Source organism: Pelophylax lessonae (genome assembly GCF_965119305.1).
Source record: "Pelophylax lessonae genome assembly, chromosome: 5".
NCBI lineage: Eukaryota > Metazoa > Chordata > Amphibia > Anura > Ranidae > Pelophylax > Pelophylax lessonae.
The window spans coordinates 176976476-177003398 of NC_138772.1; the positions used below are offsets into that span (position 1 = coordinate 176976476).

Sequence of the window (26923 nt, forward strand, 5' to 3'; positions counted from 1 at the left end):
TTCTTACTTTACTAGCTGTTTATTTTGTCAGCTTCTAGTGTTAGTCGTTTCTTCGGATGAAGACGGATCATGCGGTGCTGGGATTCGGACTGACCGCCCTGGTGCTCCAGGGCAGAAGGGTCAGATGGACCCCCAGCCCGACATCGAGCATTCAGCTATAGTTCGCCCTGGCATTACGAACGACCCATCCCTGCTCGCCGCAGGGATGCAGCCGTGAGGTGGCTACCTCGCAGGACACATCAGCGATGCTGCAGTGTCATGTCCCTGGCTCACGGCACTCCCTGTCAGATGAGGACAGCGGTTTTCCGTTCATAGAGGCATCCCACGCCATCTGGTACAGGTAAGTACTTCTGTGTGGGGCCTCTGTCTGGGGTGGCAGTCTGTGTTGCTGTGTGTTCCCCATGTCTGTGCCTTTGTGACTCCCTGATGCGGTCCCTGTGGGGATCGCTTGTGCAGATCTGTATGCTTTTCTGGGGGTCTCCTTCCCTGTGTCACTTCGGTGCATTGTTGGGGGTGCAGACGTTTTTTTGTGTGGCGACCGCAGCGGCGTGAATTCACGCGGTCCGCCATCTTTATAATGGGCAGGCATGTATAGCTTCTCTGTGGGCGATACTGCATGTTATTTTGGCGCCATCCGCCGCCATTTTGTGGGAGGTGGACGATCGGTCCGACCGCATGTTCGGTGGCCATTTTGGCTGGCGTAGCCTCCAATGCATTCCTATGGGGCAGCTATTTTCCCTAAGTCTGGCAGTCTATAGTTCAGCCTACTTCAGCAGCACTTCCTTTTCCTCTGCAGCAGGACATCGGTAGCAACACTCTGCGGGCTCTGCAGGTTATCGCTCTCAATTTTCCTCTGTATTATCGCTTCTGGCTCAGTTTTCTCTTCTCCTTTTGGGGGTCTTTGTCACTGTAGCTGTAGAGGGGGGCTGCGCATTCCGCAGCGATTTTAAAGGGGCTGTACACATTTTATTGCACTGTTTTTTTCTGTAACCTTGAGCAAAGGATTCTCAGGATAGCAAATTCCCCCCAGCTCTGGTCCCCCAGGACCTGATTTGGCTGCTGTGGTGGCAACTTTGGTGTCTAATATGGAAATGCTGATGGCTGAACGTGCTGCAAAAAAAGAGGGCTAGATTGTCTCTCTCCTCTGATTCAGTTGGTGATATGGCTGCTGCTGCGAGCGTGCCCTTTTCAGGGTCCCGCTCATCCTTGGACCCCCCGGGGTCTGAGGGGGAGGCTGAGGTGGAGGGGGTTGATACCTCCTCCCCGGGGTCGCCTGAAGAACGGGCGACCATGGATGAGTTAATTGTTTCTGTTAAGGAAACTTTACATTTGGAGGATGAGCCCAGTCCTCCGGGCGTTGTGTCCTCGTTTGGGACGCACAGGACCCGCAAGTCGGCGCAGGTTTTTCCCTGCCCCACTGAATTTCATTACACTGTTAATGAAATGTGGCGCACGTTGAAACGTCCATTCCTGGTACCTAGTCGGTTCAAATTGCTTTATCCTTTTGCGCCGGCTACGGAATCACGATGGTGTGTGCCTCCACAGGTAGATCACACTGTGGCCGTGTTAAACAAGGCTACCTTGGTTCCTTCCGAGGATACTCCGGTGTTCCGGGACCCTATGGACCGGCGGTTGGAGTCTCTAGCCCGCCATTCCTACACGGTGGCGGGTTCGTTGCTCAAACCTGTTTTCGCGTCCGTTTTGGTGGCTCAGTCGGTGGCTGATTGGACTAAGATGCTTAGGAGCAATCTCGTGTCTGATGGTGTTCTGTCTGCTCGGCTGGAAATGGTGGATCAGATCCACCATGGAGTCATGTATTTGTGTGATGCGGCCTTGAATGAGGCCCCTTTAGTGGCTCGCCTCTCTAGTGTCGCGGTGCTTAACCCGGCAACTGATATGGCTGAATAGCTGGTCGGCCGACCAGTCCTCACGGAAAACTGTTGCTGATTTTCCCTATGCTGGCTCTCGCCTTTTTGGCGAGGCGTTGGATACCCTGGTGAAAGGCGTCACGGGGGGCAAGAGCACTATGCTGCCCCAGAACCCGAAGAACAAGTCCTTTCGAGGCAAGCGGGGTTCTGCGCCTAGATCCAATCAGGGGTCCTTTCGTGCCTTTCGGGAACCAATCCAAGGGCAAGCCCTTCAAGGCCCAGGGCAACCAGAAGAAGCCCTGGGCGGGTAAGCAGAAGTCCGGCAATCCGGCTCGGCGGGTCAGTCCGCCTCTGCCTGAGGGGGCGCCCTCACCCATTTCAGGGGTGGGGGGACATTTGCGCGGTTTCCTACAACCTTGGCTGCTCCGGATATCGGACAGGTGGGTTCAGGAAATCATTCGATCGGGATACAAGATCGAATTCCTTTCCAGGCCGGCGGACAGATTTTTTCCCTCAAATCTTCACTTGCCTCTGGGGTGTCTGCAGGACCTGCACCAGGCGGTACAGGACCTTCTTGCTCTTGGGATGATTGTCCCGGTGCCTCACCGGGACAGATTTCAGGTTCTGGGCCTACTGAGGGCACAGGGCATTGCGGTCTTGGGCTACCTGGACGATCTCCTTCTGAGGGCACGTGCCAGCCAGGACCTAGTGCGCGATCTGTCCACCACGGTACAGGCGCTCCAGGAGTTCGGATGGACCATCAAATTCAAAAGTCGGCGTTGTCTCCATCGGTTCGTCTTCCCTATCTGGGAATGATTCTGGACTCTGCTCAGGCAAAGGTGTTCTTGCCGGAGGACAAGCTCCGGACCTTGCAGGACGAAATCAGGTCCCTCAGGGACAACCCGTCCTCGTCACTCAGAACCTGTATGAGGTCTCTGGCGTTGATGGTATTAGCCTTCGAGGCGATACCCTTTGCTCAGTTTCACACGCGGGCTCTCCAGACGGAGATCCTGGCCAGGTGGGACAGACTGCCTCAGTCCCTGGATCTGAGTGTCTCCTTGAGTCGTCAGACCAGATTGGCTCTTCTGTGGTGGCTCCAGTCCCCGTCGGTGGCAGAAGGCAAGTCCTTCCCTTCCGTCCGTTGGTGTGGATGGTGATTACCACGGATGCCAGCCTGTCGGGCTGGGGTGGAGTCCTGGGCAACCTGTCTGCCCAGGGCACTTGGTCGGAGGAGGAGTCCTCCCTCCCGATAAATGTGCTGGAATTGCTAGCGATAAAACTCTGTCTCTTCCAGTGGTCGGACCGTCTTCAGGGCCTACCTGTCTGAGTACAGACGGACAATGCGACCGCGGTGGCTTACATCAACCACCAAGGGGGCACCAGGAGTGCTCGTGCGGCCCGGGAGGTGACCGACATTCTATCGTGGGCCGAGTCTCATGTCCCGGCGATATCAGCAGTTCACATTCCAGGTGTGGAGAATTGGCAGGCTGACTATCTGAGCCGCCAGACCCTGGACCAGGGGGAATGGTCCCTGCACCCGGAGGTCTTCCAAATGCTGTGTGCGAGGTGGGGATCCCCGGACGTGGATCTGTTCGCATCTCGACTAAACCAAAAGATGGAAAGGTTCGTGGCAAGAACACACGATCCTCTGGCAGAGTCGCCTCGGATGCGTTGGTGGCCCCTTGGCATCAGTATCGTCTGATGTATGCCTTTCCCCCGATTCAGTTGCTATCCAGGTTTCTCCACAGGCTAGCCTCGGAACCGCACCTGGTGATTCTGGTGGCTCCAGACTGGCCACGCCAGTCCTGGTACGCCAACGTTGTTTATCTGGCAGTGGCGCCTCCTTGGCGGCTGCCCATGCGGGAAGATCTCCTGTCTCAGGGTCCGATCTTCCATCCTGCTTTACAGTCGCTGGCTTTAACGGCCTGGCTGTTGAGACCCAGGTCCTCAGGGACAGGGGTCTCTCCTCTGAGGTCATCCCTACTCTTGTCAAGGCTAGAAAGAACTCCTCTGGAAAGATTTATTACCGTACCTGGAAGGCTTACTTCGCCTGGTGCGAGGCCAGGGGGTTCTCCCCTCGCTCGTACTCGGTGTCGAGAGTGTTGGCTTTTCTCCAGGCGGGAGTGGACCAGCGCCTGGCGCTGGCCACGATCAAGGTCCGCCCTGGCTATTCTTTTCCAACACCCTGTGGCGTCTCATTCTCTGGTTCGCACCTTCATTCAAGGTGTGCGACATTTGGCTCCTCCCAGGAAGGAGCCCTTACCTCCGTGGGACTTGAACTTGGTTCTGTCCGTGTTACAATGTGCTCCCTTTGAAAACATTTGAGATATCTCGTTGCCTCTGCTGTCTAAGAAGGTTGCCTTTTTGGTGGCGATCACTTCGGCTCGCAGTGTCGGAACTGGCAGCATTATCTTGCCGTTCTCCATACTTGGTGATTCACCGGGATAAGGTGGTTTTGCGTCCGCAGCCCTCCTTTCTTCCTAAGGTGGTCTCTGAGTTCCACGTTAATGAGGACATTGTCCTGCCTTCGCTTTGTACGAAGCCTAAGCATCCTAAGGAGGTTGCTCTGCACTCCTTGGATGTTGTCAGGGCGATCAGGGTTTACCTGTCGTCCACGGAATCTTTTCGTAAAACGGATTCCCTCTTTGTCCTTCCTGAGGGACCTCGGAAGGGCATGGCTGCATCCGCAGCGACTATTGCCAAATGGATCAGACAGACCATTGAACAGGCTTACGCCTTGAAGGAACGGGTTCCACCCTTCCCTTTTAGGGTGCACTCTACCAGATCTGTGAGTGCGTCCTGGGCCTATTGGCATAGGGCCTCGGTGGCCCAGGTGTGCAAGGCTGCGACTTGGTCGTCGGTGCACACTTTTTCCAAATTCTACAAAGTAGATGTTCTGGCATCAGCTGATGCCTCCTTTGGCCGAAGGGTCTCAGTGCGGCAGTGCCATGATGGACCCTTGTGTTTTTTTCTGGGTCCCTGGCTGTTGGCATTTGCTTTCCTGGGCTGTTGCTCCTGTTGAGCATTGTTTTTTCTGTTGCCCAGTTGGTTCTCTTACGGTGCGTGTAAGATTCCTTTCTCTGATGTGGGTACTGCGTTGCCTTTTCTACGGTTGCGTCTCCCACCCCTCATGTCTATACTGCTTTGGGACATCCCAACAGTGATGACTTAGAGGAGGCGGCGACTGTCGGAGGATGTAAGAGAAAACAGAATTTTTGTAAAATCTTACCTGTAAAATTCCTTTCTCTGAGTCCTCAAACAGTCGCCGCCCCCGCCCCCGCCCCTCTTTTGGGGTTCTTATTACCTACTGCTATGCTACCAAACTGAGTTGGGAGTGGTCATGCAGGGGGGTATTGACCAGATGGGACAGCCCTCATGGGTGTGTATATGCTAATGCCTTTTGTCTTTTGACTAAGTCTATATGCCTAGCTACTCCTACGGAGCGGAAGTCAATACCCAACAGTGATGACTTAGAGGAGGCAGCGACTGTCGGAGGACTCAGAGAAAGGAATTTTACAGGTAAGATTTTACAAAAATTCTGTTTTATTTGTGCAACGTCTGCATTCATGCAAAAACATTTAACAGTGTAATTTTATAAAATAATTTATGAGGGCGCATTTAGGGGCGGGGCAGGGTAGGGGTTAGGTGGGGCAACCCTTAAGGCCTCGCTAGTAGCTCAGGACTTGAAATTTTGAGCCCTGATATATGTATATATTCCTCAGGGGAAGAAAACCCCAGTCCAATGAGGCTACATATATTCGTACAATGTGCAGTAAAGGGGATAAAGAAACTGAAAGGCACCCAGGGTGTACATATAAAACTGTCCTGGTGTCAGCCTCTATTAATTTTCTTTACAGTAGAAATGAGAGAAGAAGGGCAGCACTAGAGGCCAATCAGTTCAGTTCTGTGGTTGTACATGAGTTTATAACTGTTCTTCATTGTCTGATAACAGACTGGGGATAGGGAATTGAGCTACGGAAGACGCCTGATTGGATGGCGAAATGCCTCTAGCGATTGGCTGAGCGTACCGGACTTAGAACGACGTCATTTCCAGCCATGGGAACGCACGCTGCGAGAGCAGCGAACCACCGTGCCGCACTCCGTATATCTGATTTATACCGATTGTAAGTAGGTTTTTTTTTTATTAATAAAAGCAATACTATAACATACTTCACCATGGATGGCATTATGTCTTTATGAGGGCACTTTTGGTTTGAAAATGGCCATCTATAAGGATCTCTCCAAGTGACTGGATAACTAATGTGGTGTTCCAAGGAGTTGTGACATAAAGGATATATACTTCCTGCCAGCTAACAAGCATCCTGTGGTAAGCAGGGAACCACAGGGGGAGCACCTGGAACTTTATTGCAACAAGTGGAGCACAGAGGCACTTTTCTTATTTGGCACTGAACGGACACTATTAATTTTTCACTACTTTCATAAATTGTATATTTTTTATATATCTTATTTATTGTTGCACTGAATGGACATTATCCTTATTTATTTGGACATTTGATTGCACCAATTAATTTGAATTGTTGAATTGATTGCACGGATTCAAAAGGAGTGTATTGTCATTGCTATTTGCACATTTGCTTATTTGGCACATATATAGTTTGGGTAATAGTAGCAGCGCTGAATCACTTTTCTTGCATCAATTGAGCTGTATTGCTTACCCATAGTAGAAAAAAGTCACCCACCTGGCTCTATTGTTCATTAAGGTTGGATAAAAATCTCATTACTGGAACAAGAGATATAAAAATCTTGTGAAAAGTAAAACCATTTAAATATATGTATTTCAACCATGTATTTTGCTATTTTTTTTCCCTTTAGATAAATACGTTTAAAAACTTTCTTTAAAACATTATTATAAGTATTTAATTTGCGTCACAAGCTAATTTGTAATTTATTGTATTAAAAAAAAGTATTTATTTAAATCTAAAGTCATCTAAAACTAAAAACATGCAATATGATGTTCTTTACACCATTGCTGTTGAAAATGCCCCCAGCAATGTAATTTCGTACTTCTTGTAATTGTCTCACTGATTTTTTTGGGCACCCTCTGCCAATATGAAATCTCATTGAGAAAGCAATAGTGGGAGCTTTCATAAAGCTTGACTACTAAAGGGATATAGACACTGCATCTTTTTTTATTAGAACACTGAGATTTGCTCAGGTGGTTATAATGAGTGCAGACCCTCTCATTTTGGAATAAGGGACATTGTTTTTTTTTTTTTTGCCAAAGGTAAATTCACTGTACACTGCAAGTGCATTGGAAGTGTAGTCACTATAGATCTGAGGGGGACATGCAAAGAAAATACAGCATTTTTGGTTGCACATGTTTGGATGATAGAAATCAGCAGAGCTTCCCTTAATTTCAGATCTTCCCCTCAGTGATGCAGTGCATGGTGATCATTATTTAGTACATTTATCCACTAGTGTAACGAAGATAATTTCAATCAGAACAGAGAAAGGTAGGAATATGCAACAAACTTTGTTGAAATCAAAATAATGTAAAAAAACAGCCAGAAGGATATTTGTTCTAAGCAGAAGTCGAGTTGCACTTTAAGGTTGAATAACTCTCTTCAAGCGCTCCAGTAGCTGAAGAGTTTTCATATTCCAATATACTACAACATGTCTCGGATGCCTGATTCTTTGCTGTGCTCTGGGGATCCTCATTATGACCCTTACATCACTACTGCATCACTGTGGAAATGGGGATCCTCATTATGACCCTTACATCACTACTGCATCACTGTGGAAATGGGGATCCTCATTAGGATCCTTACATCACTACTGCATCACTGTGGAAATGGGGATACTCATTATGACCCTTACATCACTACTGCATCACTGTGGAAATGGGGATCCTCATTATGAACCTTACATCACTACTGCATCATTGTGGAAATGGGGATCCTCATTATGATCCTTACATCACTACTGCATCACTGTGGAAATGGGGATCCTCATTATGACCCTTACATCACTACTGCATCACTGTGGAAATTGGGATCCTCATTATGATCCTTACATCACTACTGCATCACTGTGGAAATTGGGATCCTCATTATGATCCTTACATCACTACTGCATCACTGTGGAAATGGGGATCCTCATTATGACCCTTACATCACTACTGCATCACTGTGGAAATGGGGATCCTCATTATGATCCTTACATTACTACTGCATCACTGTGGAAATGGGGATCCTCATTATGACCCTTACATCACTACTGCATCACTGTGGAAATGGGGATCCTCATTATGACCCTTACATTACTACTGCATCACTGTGGAAATGGGGATCCTCATTATGACCCTTACATCACTACTGCATCACTGTGGAAATCCAGCTACCCCCTATGGTACCTGTGTAAGCACCCTGCATGGCAAAGTTACAAAGCCACAAACACTCAATCAACTTGTAGCCAAGTAAGAAAAGTTGCACAATGGCAGGGGTAATGTTTCCCAAAAAAAAAAAAAATCCCCTAATGTTTAATCCTGTTTACCAAGAAAGGAAACCAAAACCTGTTCAGTATTTCAGTAAGCTACAGAAGTCTCAGTTTGTATGCATTTGTATTTTACTACGTTATGCAGTGGATTAAATTAATCCCTGATTTACATCTCCAGGTCTGACTTGGAACTAGCAGACCATAACACATACATTTACTGTATACATAACAAAATGAAGCATAAAAGTGAGTTGTCATGTACACTTATTGCTGAAACATTCTGTGGCAGCCATGAACGAAGAGTTGCAGCCAGATTCAGTAAAGTCTTCAATTGTGTTTTTATCAAATCCTTTTTTAGTATGAGATCATAGTATTAGGTATTTCCTTCCTGCTGTCATACCGCTTCTAATACGAATACATTCAGTTACTTGGAAAGGAAAGAACAAGGGTTTATTATTTATAAAGAGCATGAAAATTCTGTAGAAGCATATTTGCCTTATTTTTGGCTCGACTGATGAGTCTGATTAGAATCCTTACTCACATATGAGGTTTACCTGACAGACCTGGTAAAATTTTATGGGGTTAATTTACTAAAGACTGATGGGCTGTTCACTTTGCAAGGGAATTTTCCCCTAGCTAAGAGAATGAAGTGAAACTCTGCAAAGAATACCCGATCACTTGCATTGCACATGATGTGATGATGCAAGTGAGCAAAATACACATTTTTACCACATTCACTGAGCTTAGGGAAAATTCCCCTGCAAAGTGAACAGCTTTTTTGCCCTTAGTAGACTGACCCTTTTGTCTGTAAGTCATCTGAACCCCTCCTTCTGTCTCTTGGCTGAGTTTACTAGGGTAAGAATGGAATATCTTCCATATTGATTCTCTATGTTTGCAGTGGCGGTCATAGTCAACAAAAAGTCCCTGTGCAAGACCAATTGATGGGATACTCATTCAACTGCTGCCCAGGTATCAACACCTATTCACTTTGTAGATAGATTGATACAGATTAAAGGAGAAGTATAGTCAAAGCTATTTTGCCTATACTTCTATAGATCACAGAAGTGCATTTCGTTCTGCACTCCTGTGATCTGTTTTCAACCGACAGAGGGCCGAAGCCTGCTGTCGGCTGACGTCACAGAGCCTGTCCAGGCTCTGAAAAGATCTTGACCATATGTTTGGGATCTGCTCAGAAGTCTGGACCAACAGTTGGCTCAGCCTCTCAGCAATCTGCTGAGAGCCTGAGCCAGCCCCTCTCGCCCCCTCCACAGCCCAGTGCTCCAAGAGACAGAGACTGACAGTCCCCAGCTCTCTGCTCACAGAATGCTGAGAACTGGGCAATCAACGGTCTTTGATCGCTCGGCTCTCGGTGCAGAGTCGGTGGGGGACAGATCGCTGCTGCATCCACCTAGGTGAGTATAAATGTTTTTTTTTTTTTAAAACAGTCATTGTGATACTCTCATGGTTTATAATAGGCAGTTAGAGAAAGGACCCCCCATTTTTCCAGTACAAATGGTATCACAAGGAATTTGGGGGGGGGGGGGGATCATTCTGGATCTCTGCATGCCTGTCAAACACAAAGTGATGAGCTCCACGTTACTGGTCACTACTTGGGTATTACAAAGCTAGCATCACTATTGTGCATCCCCTTTTCATCTGCCATACAAGGGAGCAGTTTCTAGTTCTACAGTACATGTCAGGGGGAAGGGATTCCCAGCATACATACATATTTAGTATAAACAGGCCTCTAGGTTCCAGATGGCCCTTATGCAGCTGCACAGCTTGCCACCTTTACAAACCAAGCCAACATGTTTCTACAGAATTTTAACGCTTCACATTTCTGTAGATAGCTATTGTTAACCTTAGACTTTGCTGAGCATTTTGGCCCTTTAACCCTTCTGCTGCCACTGACGTAAGGCTTAGGTTGGTGGCAGCACGGGCCTTTAAACTCACTCCCGGTTGCCGAGTGGTGTTCAAACTTCCAGTCACTAAATATTAATATAAAACTAAGAAAGGGGTTTCAGGGAAACCTATTTTGAGAGAAATACAGAACTGTTATTGTTCACCGAATTCAACACTTTCTCACAGACCAAGAATAAATATGTAAATTAGAATGTCAGAATGATATCAGTCCAAATTTGCATATTTGTTCAAGTTCAGTGCCTCTGAGAGTTTTGAAGTCATTGTGGTTACTAAAGGCAAACAGGCTGTTCACTTTGCAAACACATTTTCCCTTGGCATACAGAATGTGGTAAAAAATTTTAACAGCCACAAATTTCTCTCAGGTCAGTCTTATAATAACTTTCCTAATGTATCATTAATTTATTTTGCAATGTGTTTATTAGTAACTGGCAGTTTATCCTTTATTGCATAATATCCACTTTAAGACAGCAATACGTAAATATATATTAAAAAAGAATAGCGCACACATGCAAAAGAAATGACTATCAAATATGAAGACAATCCATAAATAAAAATGGGGATTTGGTCCCACCATATGGCCATATCGTGCTCAAGCCCACCACTACGTCAAAGTACCCCATTGTCAGTGGGTCCTACACTATCCATAAAAAAGGATGGATCCAGCCTCTCTAACCCTTGGAGACAACACTCCTTGCTGGGATCCAGCCTCTCTAACCCTTAGAAATACATGTTCAAGGTTTGCTCCCCTAACTTTTTGCTTGTTTATTATGTATTCGGTCTGACCAGACTTCTGTGGTTGAGCACCCCCCCCCCCCCCCCACACACACACACAACACACACCTGTACTCTATCAGTAAACCTAAAGGATTGAATGTAGATGTAGATGTAAATTGCTTTTTATCTAATTGGTAATATTTAATATTTTAATACTTTATGTGTAAAAAAAATTGTCCTACCCTCCTTTCTCACATATATATCCAATTTCCTTCCTCCCAAGCGATTAGTTTAAAATATACATCTTAACCCAATATCTTGGTTAAACATGATAATATAATATTTTCAATTTACCTCCTTAAATTAAATGCTCATAGTCTCCTCATAATAAATTATCCCTAAATATAGGAACATGTATTCAGTATCAAATATTGATATTATTGATATCATTATACTCAATATTGACACCACTATCACTAAAAATCAGATTCCTAATTTTTTACTATATTTTTTTATATATATTTTATTTTTTTATATTTTATAAAAAGGTTTTTAACATGTCATTTATTAGTAATTTATGCATAATACAAGTTTTTTAATGAATATGTAATAAAACATTGGTTTTTATGTAATATATGCATAATATATAATGATTTTTAGTAATTAGAAACAGAATAGATTATTAGCATTGTAAACAGGAAGTGATGCCCGGACGTAACAATTGTCATAGATGAATAGACTGAAATTTATATATGCCTATCATAGTGCGGATGGTAGTGCCAATATACCAATCCCAGCAGTTAAATTGAAAGGTTTTGAGCAATATATTAATTCCAAAATAATATAATTCGGATATGACGATTGATGGGCTACGATATAAATAGCGTCTGCAAACAGGAAGTGATGTCTTTGAAAACGCTGTGATTGACGGCGAAACGCATTGACGTATTTCCAGTTGCGGACAAGACGGAACGTCACTTCCGGTCAGGAACTTCCTGCTCGTGGAACGCACGCCGAGAGCTGCGAACACGAGTTCCTATTGTACATGCCTAACAATCTTTTATGCTTGTAAGTATTCCCTTGGCTATATGGCGGAAATAAAATAGTCAATACATACTTCACCATGTACGGCCTTTTCTTTATCTAATGGTGGAAGCGGAAGCGGACCCATTTACTTATCGAAGGTCATATTGGCGAAATTTCCCTAAAGATCCTGGCATTAAAGGCTACTGTGCAATATCATTCAAGGCTTCTATATATTGGCAATTTGGTGAGTGGGGAACCGAGATGGGCACCTTATCACTTTGAAGCACCTTATATATATTTTGGCACTCCAGCACTTTACCTTGGATCACGATTAAGGACCTTTTATATGCACTTGGCATATATTTTTTATATGGACTTATTTGATAATCCCCATTTTTATTTATGGATTGTCTTCATATTTGATAGTCATTTCTTTTTCATGTGTTCTTTTTTTTTAATATGCATGTCGCTTGGTTCATAGCTGCACCAGCTTTAGAAATACATGTTCAGGGTTTGCTCCCCTAACTTTTTGCTTGTTTAATACGTACATATATGTTGCTGTTTTGAAGCTGTTTACCAGGGCTATGTCTGCAACTGTCAGCCATAACCCCCGGTAATGCTTTTTTCAGCCAGTGATTCTCTTTCTGATGAAAGGGATCCGAGCAGCTAAAAAGGAATGCAAACACGCGCGCATATGTAAACAGCGTTCGTTACACACATGTGAGGTATCACCACAAGCGGTAACACTAAACTGGTAACCTGTAAAAAATGTAGTGTTGCCTATTGAGATTTTTAAGTATCATAGTTTGTCGCCATTCAAAAAGCGTGCACAAATTTAAAGCGTGACGTGTTAGGTATCTATTTACTCGGCTTAAAATCTTTTATATTTTACCAAAAATGGGTTATATATTATGTTTTTTGCATTAAAATTCATTAAAGTATATTTTTTCCAAAAAGATTGAGTTTGAAAAACGGCTGCGAAATTATCGCATGACATAAAAAATTCGAACAACGGACATTTTATTCTCTAAAAATATGTGAGTATTAATGCAAATCAACAAATACTTAATTCCCAATGCTCTACTAAACACAGCTCAGGTTGAAAGATGCTATACATGTAAAGTGGATAGAACTGCTGGACATATCAGGAAAACACAAAGTGCAATGACAAGGTGCAAACACTCAAGCCAACAAATAAAATCTCAGTTTACATCTGTAAAATCTGGTTCCTTTGCCTAAATCCACTTTATGTTGTGTACGTGACTTCACTCAGTGTATGTAGTTTCCCTACTATAAATTAAAACAAAGATCTTAAATTTGACATGACTTTCCTTTAACCTTCCTCCCCACCCATAAGCCTTCCATAGCAGGACAAATAATGATATTAAAGAAGAATATTCGGTCAATGTGCTATTTAGAATCAAAGCTCTTTAGTGTCTTTTGGAAGTTTTGGAACGTTTATACTTTAAATATTCTAAGAGATTTGCCCAGCTGCTGGGATTTGCCCAGCTCGTTTAATTGATGTTGTTTTTTGGGAAAAACACACATTTGTTAGGCATTTTTACTGGAAAAATTGTTCCAAGTTACTTTAAACAGCAAGGACCTGATTAATAAAAAGGGAATCTGTGTTTATTGAAAAATGTGCATGTAATGTAAAAAGTCTGTGACCTTATAAACCTTTTCTTTTTTTTTGTTGTTGAGCTTTTCTATCAGATACATTGAATATACTTGAGTAAAATGTTTAAAATTCCAAACACTAAACTATACTTTATATATAAAAGTTTTTCTTGTAAAGGTTTTTGTTTAAAAGAAAAAAGTATATGTGTACCACATTCTAGCAAATATTATATTTTTACAAGCCTATGTTGTACTAGTTAATATAACGTATTCAGCGGCAGCAGGTTTTTTTTCCAGTTCTGGTATAATTTATCTTTGGTTTCAGAATAGAAGATACCCCCATTTAAAGAATCCAGAGTTTCCACCAGGACTAATTAAGCACCCATGTTCCAATGAGAAACCGGATATCGGATTGCTGATTATTCATCTTCTCCACAACTGTAAACTCCCCCCTTACAAAAACCTTAATTCACAACAAGCTAACTTTCATTTAACAGCTTGGGATTACCTGCAACTTGAACAGTTTATACAATCTACCCATCGCATTCATAATTTCTGTGCCACACCAACCCCTTTTGAAAAACTATGTATTAGTTCAAATCCCCAACATCACGTTATATCAACTATGCATAACATACTCTGGAACAATATAAAAGCCATTGAAGGGAAAGCCTTTAATGCTTGGGCTCAGAACCTACACATAGAAATCTCTGATGCTCAATAGGAGAAAATTACCCGAAATGTTCACAAAGGGTCCATTAATGTTTCCATACAGGGAAACAACTATAAAATTATATCCCGGTGGTATCGCACGCTCTCTCTCCTACACAAAACAGATAGATCTATTCCTGATCAGTGTTGGAGATGCCATCAGTCAAATGGCAATCTCCTTCACCTCTGGTGGGAATGCTCACTCTTTAAAGCCTTCTGGAAAAGAGTACATAACCAAATAGTATCAATTACCACCCACTTCTTAGGATTCACGCCTGCCCAATACCTCCTTCACCACCAACAGTCCAATGACCTGTCATACTTTAAATCTCTACCTATGATGTTAATAAATGCAGCAAAAATGTGTGTACCTAGGTTGTGGGGTACCCCAAGAGTCCCTTTGCTCACAGATTGGTACAAACGTATAGACAAAATAGCGGAGATGGAAGAACTCATCTCAATAACACAATACTCTCTCCAAATTTATAAATACATGGGTTAGCTGGATACACTTTTGCACATCAAAGGAATACTTATAGGAAATGGGCCACGCTCACCCAGTTCAAACCTAAAGTAAAAATGGCCTCTCTTCTCCCTAATACTTTCAAACTTTAGAAACACAGACTTCTCAACCTACTTTATTGACACAGCTGAATATCCCCATGCTTTCATCCTATTCGATCGACACCAACATTCCCCAACCTAACTATAGTGCAGGTGCTGGTCACTTGTACTCATACTCTATCCATTCTTTCCATAGCCAGAGCATCCTTATTTATACCCTTTCTAATTCACTCATCCTCAATACATTATTTAATTTTTGTTAGGATACTGATTGAAGGATAATGCTTTCAGGCCAAAGGCTACTTCATCGTAGACTGGCTTTGTGTTTTATGCAATACTCAATTATGTTCCACATCAGTAGCATATTGTTCTTTAAGTTTCTCATTGTTTATTACTAACTGTCCTGTAGACGATTTGTTTTACTGCCAGATGCATACTCAGTTTTGTATAGGTTATATTATGTAACTCACTATGTTCTCATGCTTGTAAAACTCATATTGCTTGTCTCCTTATATTGTTTTTTTTGTCAATAAAATCGTTTGGAACAAAAAAAAAAAAAAAACGAAAATACCATGGCTTTCATTACACCAGTAACATCTTGTTCCAAAGATTCCCCTAGCTATATCCAGCTGTTTTCAAAGGAATGAGTGCCAGGCAGTGTGACTGACAAATGGAATCACTCAGAGAAAAAAATAATTCTGCTTTGCTAACAAAACAGCCAGGAAACCAGATGAGCATCCCGTGGGAAGCACACCCAGATAGTAACTTCTGGTGAATTATTTTCATGTTGGCGCCTTGGTGTTTGGTTAACGCTATCAATCGCTAGCAGATGAAAAATATTTAATGGTGTTGACCCAAGAGATTTTTATTGCAAATTTAAATATCCGTATATTGATAACACAGGCTCTTGATGTTTTTGTTTACATTTTTAACCATACATTTTCACAATTTTGCAGGTGCTGGAAATCCCAATTGTAAAGTTGCAATTGTAATGGGTAAAACAACAAATGCTTCTTCTTCCAGGTATGTTTATTAACCAAACTGATTAATGAGATTAACCAAGTTCAGATCCTGAGTTGTTTATAGGAAACTTACAGCGCTAAATAATGTGTGAAAAAAAACTAAATATATGACAAAAAAAGTGCAGCTTATTTCCTTCTCAGCAAAACGCAATATGTGTCACACTTCATGATAAGTACTGGTGATACTCCACAAAAGGAATAAAAAAAAAAAACTCATAAGCAGTCTAAAGTTTTCAAATAAGTGAATCAGAAGTGCAACAATATAAGAATCAAAAAAACCTTGCATAAAGTGCATGTGAAAGTTCTTCTTGTCATTAGTAAATAATATCCTCTTAATGCTTCCACAACATCACAGTGTGCAAAGGGACACTTAGCAGAGATGAGTGACCCCCAATATCTGAGTGGTCATGAGTCACATGTACTCTGTAATACACAAGTATCTGCTACCAACAAAGACTCTAGCACTTTTTAAGCAGACTGTCTTCAGAACAGTATTCTATGCGCAGAGACAAAAAACTGTGTAAATCCAACACAAACTGCTTTATTAGAATGGTTAAAAAAAACCCTCACATTGTGTTAGATGAGAAGAGTGCTAATCCAGGATAGTAACATGCGTCGTGCATACTAATGTCAGCTTGTCTGGCTCCACCCCAACGCATTTTGTCAAACAGCGATGTCACAATATGATGAAGCATGTTGGAGCGGAGCCAAATGCGCTTTCGTTACTATGCATGCAACTTATCAATCTGGATCTGCATTATACATTTGGATAGCGCTCTTCTAATCTAACACATTTTGAGTGTTTTTAACAATTTAAATAGAGCATTTTATGGGGAGAATAATTGGACTTTATTGTCCTACATTTGTTTTGTTTTTTCACACGTTATTTAGCACTGGACATGTCTTTTATATTTTGGTATCATTATATATCCCAAGTTTTTTTAGATGAGAACAGCGCTAACCAAACATGTAATCCAGATCCCGATCGGTAACGTGTGACATGCTTACTGACGTCAGTGCATCGAGTTCCACACCAATGCATTTAAATAAATTGTGATGTCGCAATTTGATGAAAAGCGCTGGAGCAGAGCCAGACATGCTGACAACACTATGCACCACACATGTTACCAATCAGATACTGCATTACACATTTTATTTTTTTTCAGGTACTTTATATAGCGCTGTCAATTTACGCAGCGCTTTACATATACATTGCACATTCACATCAGTCCCTGCCCTCAAAGAGCTTACAATCTAAGGTCCCTAACTCACATACATACACAGTAGGGCCAATTTTTTATACAGGACCCAATTAACCTACCAGCATGTCTTTGGAGTGTGGGAGGAAACCCATTCAGGCACAGGGAGAACATGCAAACTCCAGGCAGGTAGTGTCGTGGTTGGGATTCGAACCAGCGACCCTCTTGCTGCTAGGTGAATGTGCTAACCACTACACCACTGTGCAACACATTTGGATAATACTATAGCTATTCTAACACAATGTGATTGTTTTTACCATTTAAATAAAGCAGTTTGTTTTGGAGATTAAATATACTTCATTGTCTTATTATTATATTTTATTTTATTTTTTTCCCACACATTTTTTTTTTAAGCTAAAGAAAATTTTCTGGCAAAGTGAACAGCCTATTTGACTTTAGTAAATTAACCCCAATATGTTCACAGCATGTCGTCATACCTCTTCTTAGCACAATTCATTTTCCTATTTTTCAGCAAGATGATTGAATTAATCATACACCCATCAAAAGACAAGTATAGGAAACATTAAAGCAAAACTACACTACAACCAAAGCCCACAAACCAACACCACTATTTAAAGTAGTTCTAAAGGCAGAAGGTTGCATGAAGGTAAAAAAACCTTCTGGGTGCAGATCCACCCGCAGCCCCCCCCCCCCACCTTATTACTTACCTGAGCCCGCTCTCGATCCAGCAATGTGCACGGGAGCCTCAGATGCCCCGGGACTCTCTCTCTTCATCGCCTCACGCAGCGGTGGGAGCCATTGGCTCCTGCTACTGTCAGTCAGTAAGTGAGGAAGGAGCGGGGCCGCGCCGTGCTTCCTGTATGACTGGACAATGTCTATTCACAGAAGCGCAGCTAGGGAGCGAGCCTGCTCGGGTGCCCCCATAGCAAGAAGCATCCCACAGACATGTGATCTGCATAGCAAATGCGGCAATGCAGTGCAAATCACATGTGATATCTATCATCGCAATAGTGTGAACCCAGCCTTAAACTAAATATCAGAATAGTTTGTATCTATCCCTTATATAATAATATTGTTTGCATCTTCCCATTTCTCTTTTATTGCCCAGATACAAACAGCATAGTATGATTGTAGTACCCATGGACACAGAAGGTGTTAATCGTGTGAGAGCTCTGAAAGTTTTTGGATACGAAGGTAAATGCTTTATTCACATGATATAGAATATCCCCTTTTCCAGTGTTTAATACATCATACTCTAGTTTTGGACTTTTGTTTTATTTTATAAAGTACAGCACCAAAATACAGTGGAATAAGGGGGAATTACAATGAGTAAATGATTGCAATAATCAAAATGATCCACAGTATGAAAGTAATGTTCAGATGTGCTTAAAGATTAGAATATAATTGTCAGTAGTAGCCTAACCAAAAACTGTAAGGAAATGCACTGAGCCACAGCATGTTCATGGCCACTGGACCGGAGGAGAGTCAGTCAACTGAAGTATACAAAAGATTGGGAACCAAAGACCTCCTGATTAAATAGGAGGAGGCTAGAGATGCAGGAAGAAAAGGAAAAGTGAGAAAAATTAAAGTAGGAGAAAGAAAGAGAAGAAGAAAGAGAGTGGTCTCATAGGACAATGTACACAGAAGTATCATAATGTCAGTAACGTGGTCAAAGCGCAAGGGATGAGCATAGGATATCCAGGGTTACCAAACTTGCAGAAACTGGCCATGGGAATCAGACAGTATAGATGTTAATTTCTCATTGACCATAACATCGTTCATGTGATGTTTCACTGCCTCAAAACTGAGAGCAGGAGTTTTCCAGACCTTCACTATAGTGAGCCTAGTTGCAGTAAAAAGGTGCATTGCCAGTTTGCGTATAGAATAATGATTCTATAGGTTCAAAAAGGAGGGCTTTGCAGGGGTTCCTCTTTACGTCAGAGTAAAGTAACGCTCATAATAGTGCATAAACCTAGATCCATAGTCTACTCACTATAGGGCAGTGACTCCACCAGATGTGGGCCATCATTCCCGGCAGGGAACAACCGCAGGAAACATGTCGATGGATATTGGGGAACTACGTATACAGGTCAGCCGACCTGTTGTGTAGTACCAGCGGTGTATAACCTTATAAGCTTTTTCCAGAGTGGTTACATTTCTGGAACTCTTTGAAGCAGCTTGAAGCATAATCTGTCTGTTCTCCGGTACCAGCCCCACAGCTAGATTGCTTTCCAAGTGTAGCTAAAGGAGAGCATTGGGGATTTCCTAGAGGAAACCAGGAGATTATACTTGTGGAGTATAGACGTGACCTACATATGCTTTTGAAAGCCGTAAGGAGGTAGGGTGTCGGATGACACCTAAGGAGCTTCTGAATGAAGTGACGGAGCTGAAGGTAGCAATAATGTTCTCCCAGCGGTCATGTGACGATCGGAGCTCATCGAATGTCATTATTCTAGTTGGAGTGAGCAGAGAATGAACATCTGAGAACCCGCGTTCCGTCCATCAACTAACTTGCCTGGGTTTGGGGAGGACAGTGGACAGGGTAAAAGACGCAAGAGGGGTAAATTGGGGAAAAGAAAGACAAATCTTCTTTATAAATTTTTTTTTTTCCACTCATGTTCACAACCACAACTTTTGTAGCCAGTGTTTATAATCCATTGTTTGAAAGTTGGCATATTGTCAAAAATAGGATTCTATTTGAAGAAAATTGGTGCAAAATAGGATTCTATTTGAAGAAAATCGATGCTCATTCTTCCCCTTGACAACTTCATTTAATTAATGCATTGCATAAGTTCTCTGTACCATGTTTCACTAATATCACACAGTCATTTTGGACATGATGTTGCAATATTAAAGAAGGATAAATAAAAGACCCTCCTCCTCCATTCATAGTTCACTTTTCATTCTGTTAATGGAGGAGGAGATGGGCATAGTCAGCTCTCTTGATGAGTGCCTGTCACAAGTCCCACAGCTCTATTAGCCCACGCAGCACAGGAATATTACCTAGCACAGCCCCCTTCCTCCTTGCATGTCATAGCCCTCTCCGCTGCTGGGATGTCTAATTACAGTCTGGGCTGGCCCAGCATCTCTGCCCCTCCCCTCACCTCCCTACATGGCATTTTATATAGCTGCAGGGGGAGGAGCAAAGAGAAATACAATTCGGTGTCACCTGAGTGAGAGCGCCGAGTCTGCCGGGGCTGCTCACACCCAGGATGGTCACGCCCAGCAGCAGACTTAGGCCTTTTGGATGTCTACACAAGTGAGACAAACACATGCAAAAAAAATGTTAAATGTGCTTATAATGTTAAATGATTTTGTTATGAATGGTCCGCCAACAGGGTTTCTTTCACATGAAGTATTTTTATTAGACATAAACATTGAATATTTTTCAGATACTCATCACGGAGGACATTTAGAAGTGCACTTTAACAATGTGCGGGTCCCGGCCTCGAACCTTATCCTAGGTAAGTTAGAACGACTCTGCGCAAAACAATCACACCCGCACAGCTACAGTTGGGACAAGTGGCGGTGTCTGTGCAGTTGCTTTGTCCCAATAAACACAAATAGGCTGCCTGCACGCAGTACCTGGTGGCTTAAGCCGCATAAACCAGGACGCTCATTCTCCGGGTATGGGTGTCAGAATAAAGCTTTAGCAAACTACTTCTGTTCATTTTTCAATAAACCATAATGTTTACTAGTAATACATACTGTAAAATTAGTCAAGGCCCATTTCATGTCTTTATTTTGAAGCAAGGAAAACTGATGTTATAAAGTTACATAAACACTTCTGAAAATTTCTCTTCTGCGGACTAGAGAGGAAACCAGGGCGAGGCACAGAGTGTTGGCATTTTATTGACTTCGGTCTGGATTCCACTGTAGCAAATAGCAGTAACTTGTTAAAGCAGTAACTTGATTTTTTTAAATGATAGGAGAGTTTATCTATAAAAAATTATTTAAAAATCTTTCAATCAAGTCTCAGACAGAGCAGTAGCTTAATTCTACACTTGGTTAAAAATGTTTATACAACTTTTTTTCCTTCATGTTATTAATGCTCTTGCTGCCAGATCCTGCTCTTCACTTTTAGCTTCAGGCAATTTTTGCAAAATTTCCCTTTTTTTTTATTTTTCACATACAGCTTTCAGAGTTTGTAGAAGACTCCCCAAACTACACATTTTATGAGAGCATAGGACTGGTAGAATAAAAAGATGGTGCTATTGATTTTATAGGTCAGTTGATAGTTGGGCAAATATTTGCCAAACAGATATTTTCGATAGAAATTCTAATGCACACAAACAAAGCAAAATTCCTATTGAATCTCAAAATTAAATTGTGTATTTTTGCAAAGCTGTGAAAATTGAATGTACAGAAAACTGTAAATACTGTTATAAATGGCTGCCATGTAGTGATGCCAGTCTGCACTGTGATAAAATTATCCATATATTTGCAAGACAATGCAAAGCAATATGTTGCAATGTTCTGCAGCACATATCATTGAAAGAATGTAATTTAAAGTGGTTTTAAAGGTAAATGTTTGTTTTTTTTTTTACCTAAATGCATTCTCTGCATTAGGGTAAACATTATTTTAATGGTAGTACAGCCCCCAGCTCCCCCTAAATACTCACCTGAACCCAAGCGAGCAATGTGCACATTTACAGCAGCTCCTCTCTCCATTTCCTGCTCTCGGGGGCCTGGCCGAGAGCAGCGGGAGCCATTGGCTCCTGCTGCTGTCAATCATAACCTGTCATCAGAGAGTGAAGGTGGGGCTGAGCCAGGCTGTGTGTCTGAACAGGCGCAAGCAGCTCGGCTCAGGATCGAGCACGCACAAGTGCTCCCATAGGCAGGAGTGCTGGTGGGGGATACCAGAAAAGGAGTATTGGGGCTGCTATGTGTTAAACCGCTGCACAGAACAGGTAAGTATAATTCATTGATTCTTCCTGTCAGTGTAAAACTGCCTGCCCGTACAGGCACACAGCGCACACTGACAGTCTCTAGGGTAAGGGACCTGCATGGCACCAGCAATCTGCTGATCTGGGGTGAAATGCTTTCCAGGCTCCTAAAAAAAATAGTAAATGCACATTTTTTTACCTGCAAAAAAATGCATTTATTATTTTTTTTAAAGGTGAACTTATTCTTTAAAAACAGTTTTTAAACAAAAATGAAGCACTGAGATGTGTCGTAACAATGCACTGCTGCACATGTGCATGCAGCACCCTCCTAGGTAGGTGCTAGGAAGAAGCATATGGGTGGCCCTGTCTGCATATCAGGAGGGCCTGATTAATTTGCTGGCTGGCATGTGTTTCCCAGGGTGTCTTGGGTCTGGGGAGTCTCCCCACTATGTCCAATGAGGGCTCTCATTGGACAGTGGAGGAAACCTAGCCAATATAGGTAAGAGTGAACCTGTGCGCTACCAAAAGAGAAAAGGAGACGGATAACCAGGAGGAGGTAATACTAGAAGAATGGAGCACCAGAGACCTACAGCCAATAATGTAGTGTCACCACATACAGTAAAAGCAGTAAAATCAGCGCAGGTACTCTAAGCTTGGTAAACCATCAATGTATAAATAATCACTTAATATTTTATAAAAAATCACTTGATATTGTAAAATATATAATCTATGAAGTGCTAAAGGTGCCAAAGTGATGATAAATAAATATGTAGAAATAAATATAAAGTGCAGTGATGCGTGTGAAGATCTAAAATCCGTGAACCCAAAATCAAGGGTGAGAAAGAAATGGAGGTAACAATAGTGTATTACCAGAAGATGAAAAATTCTTCGAATAATAAGTGAAAACAAGTGTGGATATCCTAAAAGAGTGCTCAAATGGTAATCAATAAAATAGCTGGATATACACAAACAGTGTCTTACATAGACTTGAACAAAAAGTGTTGAAAGAGAACAATATTTTCCAAAAACATCGGGTCAGAAAATTAAGTTGACTAATGGGCCCTATGAAGAGTGAACTGCTTTCACTCTTTGTGATGAAGTGAAAAAAATCACTAAACCAGTGACACAAGTGATAATAATAACCAAAATATAAAACCTAATCGGAAGATAAGGGAAAATATGAAGAAATGTGAAAAAAGTGGAAAAAAAGCCCTCTGAAGGGCGAACCACTCTCAGCTCTTCAGCAAGATAAAATTTCCAAATCAAAAATGTGACGTGGTGAATATCATAAAGTGAATCATGCACTGAGATAACTCTGATAAATAATCAATCAAGAATCAAAAGTCCCAATCCAGATAAAAATCAGTGCAAATAGAAAAAATTCAAGTTCATAGCAGCTGAAAAAATCAAGCAATTCCGGTGATTCTCAGTGCGACCTTTAGTGAGCTGCAATTCCAAACAAATAGGTGTAATGGCCGCTCACCTCCATTAACACTCTCAAGAGTGTTTTAGGTATCACTTGTCAACCTGTAGACTTAAGGGTGTAATCAATAGATTTCTATTTTACAGGTGTCATGCATACTGTATTTACATGAGCTGCTGACAGTGGTGATCGCATCCAGACCATTGAAGCATAGGAAACCATAGGAACATATATTTAAATCTGTGTGTGTGGAAAAACTCCAGTGACTTTTTTTTTTTATTTGCTCTTAAGTGTTCTATTGAGGAGATGTCCCTTTACTTACTGTGCTAAAGACACAACACAATGCCAGAAGAAATTGAGAAAGAAAGAAAATGCCCTCTTACATAGTTGCCACTGGAACAGGTGTCCTCATTGTAGGCTTCACCCTCACTATATATTATAATGCCAAATGTAAACATTTGGATTTCCCATCATTTATTATTCCGGTGGCATTGGTCACCAGGAAAAATGATCAGAATATACCCAGTGGGTGCGCAGACCGCAATAAAAACAGGACAGCGTACTATAAACAAAACCTAAAAAAAAAGTTTTGGCTAGAGATAGTTTAGAAACTGTTTTATATCATTTAGAAGCAATGTTTGTTTTGCATAAAAATAGGGCTGACATTAGAAATCACGGGGCCCCGTACAGCCAAATGACAGCACCCCTGTAAAAATATCAAAAAAATGTTTTACACAAAAATCATTATTAGCACACAAACATAACATATCTTACAAAATTCCTGCCAAAATCTAAAAGATGAAACTGTGCAAATAAATAAAGTACTGTGTGTAAATGAGGGCTCATTCACATGGGCACTGTGGCCTGTACAGTGTTAATGAGTGTTTTTTTTTTTTTTTTTCATGTGGCTATTGCTCCCAAGGTGAAGATGACAAACTGCAACACCCCCCCCCCCCCCCAAGTGTGAGCATCCTGTCTCAACATAAATCCCTCCCCCTCAAAAAAACTGCACTAATCAGCACACTCACCCTCTAAGCCTAAATTCTGTCTGCAAGCCAAAATTCTCCCCAAACAAAAATGCAAATGTTCTCTCTCCTCCCAGTTCAAATTCCCCCTCTCTGCACAAATCTTTGCCCCCCAATCCTGCCTCCCAGCTCAAATCCCACCCAACCCCCCCTTCTAGCAGAAATCTCCCTGAAACCAGTAAAAAGTACCCGCCTAGCACACATCCTCTTTCTGCTCAAATTTTTCATCCTAGCACAAACCTACTTTCCCAGACCCCCCCCCCCCCTCCCAGCACAAATCCCCCCTCCCAGGAAAACTCCCCTCCCCCCACATCCCCACTCCCAGCACAAATCCACTCCAATCACTCCTCCTAGCACAAATCACCCCCCCCCCCAAATCCTTCCTCTAAGCACAAATCCCCCTAATCCCTCCACCTAGCACAAATCTCCCCCCCCCAATCCCTCCTCCTAGCACAAATCCCCCCCTACCCCCAATCCCTATTCCCAGCACAAATCTTCCCCTTACCAGCACCAATCCCACCAAACCCTCTTAACACAAATCCCCCCCCAGTACCTTCTCCTAGCACAACCCCCCCCCCCCTTCTCTTCTCCTAGCACAAATCCACACCCCCCTCCAAATTTCCCTTCCCAGCACAAATTCTTTCTCCCTACCCAAATCCCCCCAGCACAATATCCGTGCTCTTAGCACACATCTCCAGCTTCCTCTTGGCACAAATCCACTCCAATTACTCCTCCTAGCACAAATCATCCCCCTCAATCCCTCTTAGTACAAATCCCTCATCCTAGCACAAATCTCTCCCCAATCCCTCCTCCTAGTGCAAACCCCCCCCCCCATCCCCCCCTTTCCAGCACAAATCCACTCCAATCACTTTTCCTAGCACAAATCGCCCCCAATCCCTCCTTTTAGCACAAATCCCCCCCCTTATCCCTCCTCCTAGCACAAATCTCCCCTGCCAAATATCTCCTCCCAGCACAAATCTTCCCCCTCCCTGCTCAGATCCCTCCTCCTAGCACAACCTCCCCAACCCCATCTCTTCTCGCACAAATCCCCCCAATCCCTCCTCCTAGCACAAATCCCCTCTTGCAATCCCTCCACAAATCCACACCCCCTCCAAATTATTCTTCCCAGCACAAATTCTTCCTCCCTACGCAATACCCCACAGCACAGTTTCCCCCCAATCCCCCCACTTAGCACAAGTTCATACCTCCCTCCTAGCACACACATTCTCCTCAATCCTCCATTGTGGCTTAAATCCCCCCAAACCCTCCTCCTAGCACATACCCCCCCCCCCCAAATCCCACCCCAACTTACAGGGGGAAACCACTGCAAAGCCAGGAGAAAATAAGGGCTATTCTGTGCTCTCCCCTTCTGTCAGAACAGCGCTCATCTATACAGCCCACGAGACAGACTGTACACACACACAGTTTGATTACTGCCCCGCCCCCACCCACATTTCCTGCTGCCATGGGGTGAGCAGCCCTTGGAAGAGATAGGGGGAGGTAATCAAACTGTGTGTATGTATACAGTCTAATGCAATCTAAGAGTGATCCAGTCTTATGTGATGCACGAGCCCTGGTCTGACAGGAGGGGAGATTCCGGGCAGTACAACACAACTAATTTCCTAAAAATATATGTGATGAGTCCTGCGCTGTCTGGGGGAATGTGCAGTTAAATGGACCTATCCCAGATGCTGCATGTATCAGTACTGGAAACCATGCAGTGTGAAGCTAAAAATAGAGGGTGGGGGATACTGCGCTTCTGGGACGTGAATAGCTCGTCTTCCAATAAATATTTAATCAAATTCAAATGTTTAAAAATGTGAATAAAATAATAGTTATATTAAAATGCTACTACAAGTGGTGAATTATTAAGTAATCTTAGTTAAATTAAGTGTATTCGTGTAAATAATTAATGAATAAATAAATAAATCGAAGTGCTATAATAAATGTATAAAACCATCAAGCGTAAAATAAATAAAGATGTGATCTATAGTAAACAATAATAATAGAATATACAACATCAATCTAATCTCTAAAAAGCCATAAATGCATTCAGTGACAGGTAAAAGTGCTCAGTCCATAAAAAGGTGCATAAATTCATTCAATATTTTAGGTAAAGTGTCCTGAGTGCTCCGAAAAAATCCAACAAATAGTCCAATAGTGTATCCAGGTAGGGAAATCTTAAAGGTGTTGACCCTTCACCTAACACCGTGCTTAAATAGTGGGGTGCTTCTTCTCTCTTATAGACCCTTCTGTGTGTGCTAGTCGCTCACTTCAAGATCTGAAAACATATGCCTTATCAGAAATCCAGGGGGCTCCTTTTCACTCCTGCTCTGTAAACCAGTGGGTACTGTTGTATGGACTGCCTAGGATGGATCAGCTTCCTATCCTTTTCCAAGTAGCCAGCGAATCTCAAATCAGAAAGGCTCAAGATAGTGCAATATTGTCATGTATAAAAGGCTTTATTT

At 42.6% G+C, this 26923-nt stretch overlaps 1 protein-coding gene across 2 annotated transcripts in view; it reads left to right on the forward strand.

The window, feature by feature from the left end:
• The window catches only part of ACAD11 (acyl-CoA dehydrogenase family member 11), a 246609-nt gene that overhangs the window by 102118 nt on the left and 117568 nt on the right, over positions 1–26923 (forward strand). For both annotated transcript variants that reach the window (XM_082259503.1, XM_082259502.1), the window contains exons 14-16: positions 15836–15902; positions 18230–18315; positions 20514–20585. In XM_082259503.1, the coding sequence (XP_082115629.1) occupies positions 15836–15902; positions 18230–18315; positions 20514–20585 (225 nt within the window). The remainder of the gene's footprint in view (positions 1–15835; positions 15903–18229; positions 18316–20513; positions 20586–26923) is intronic.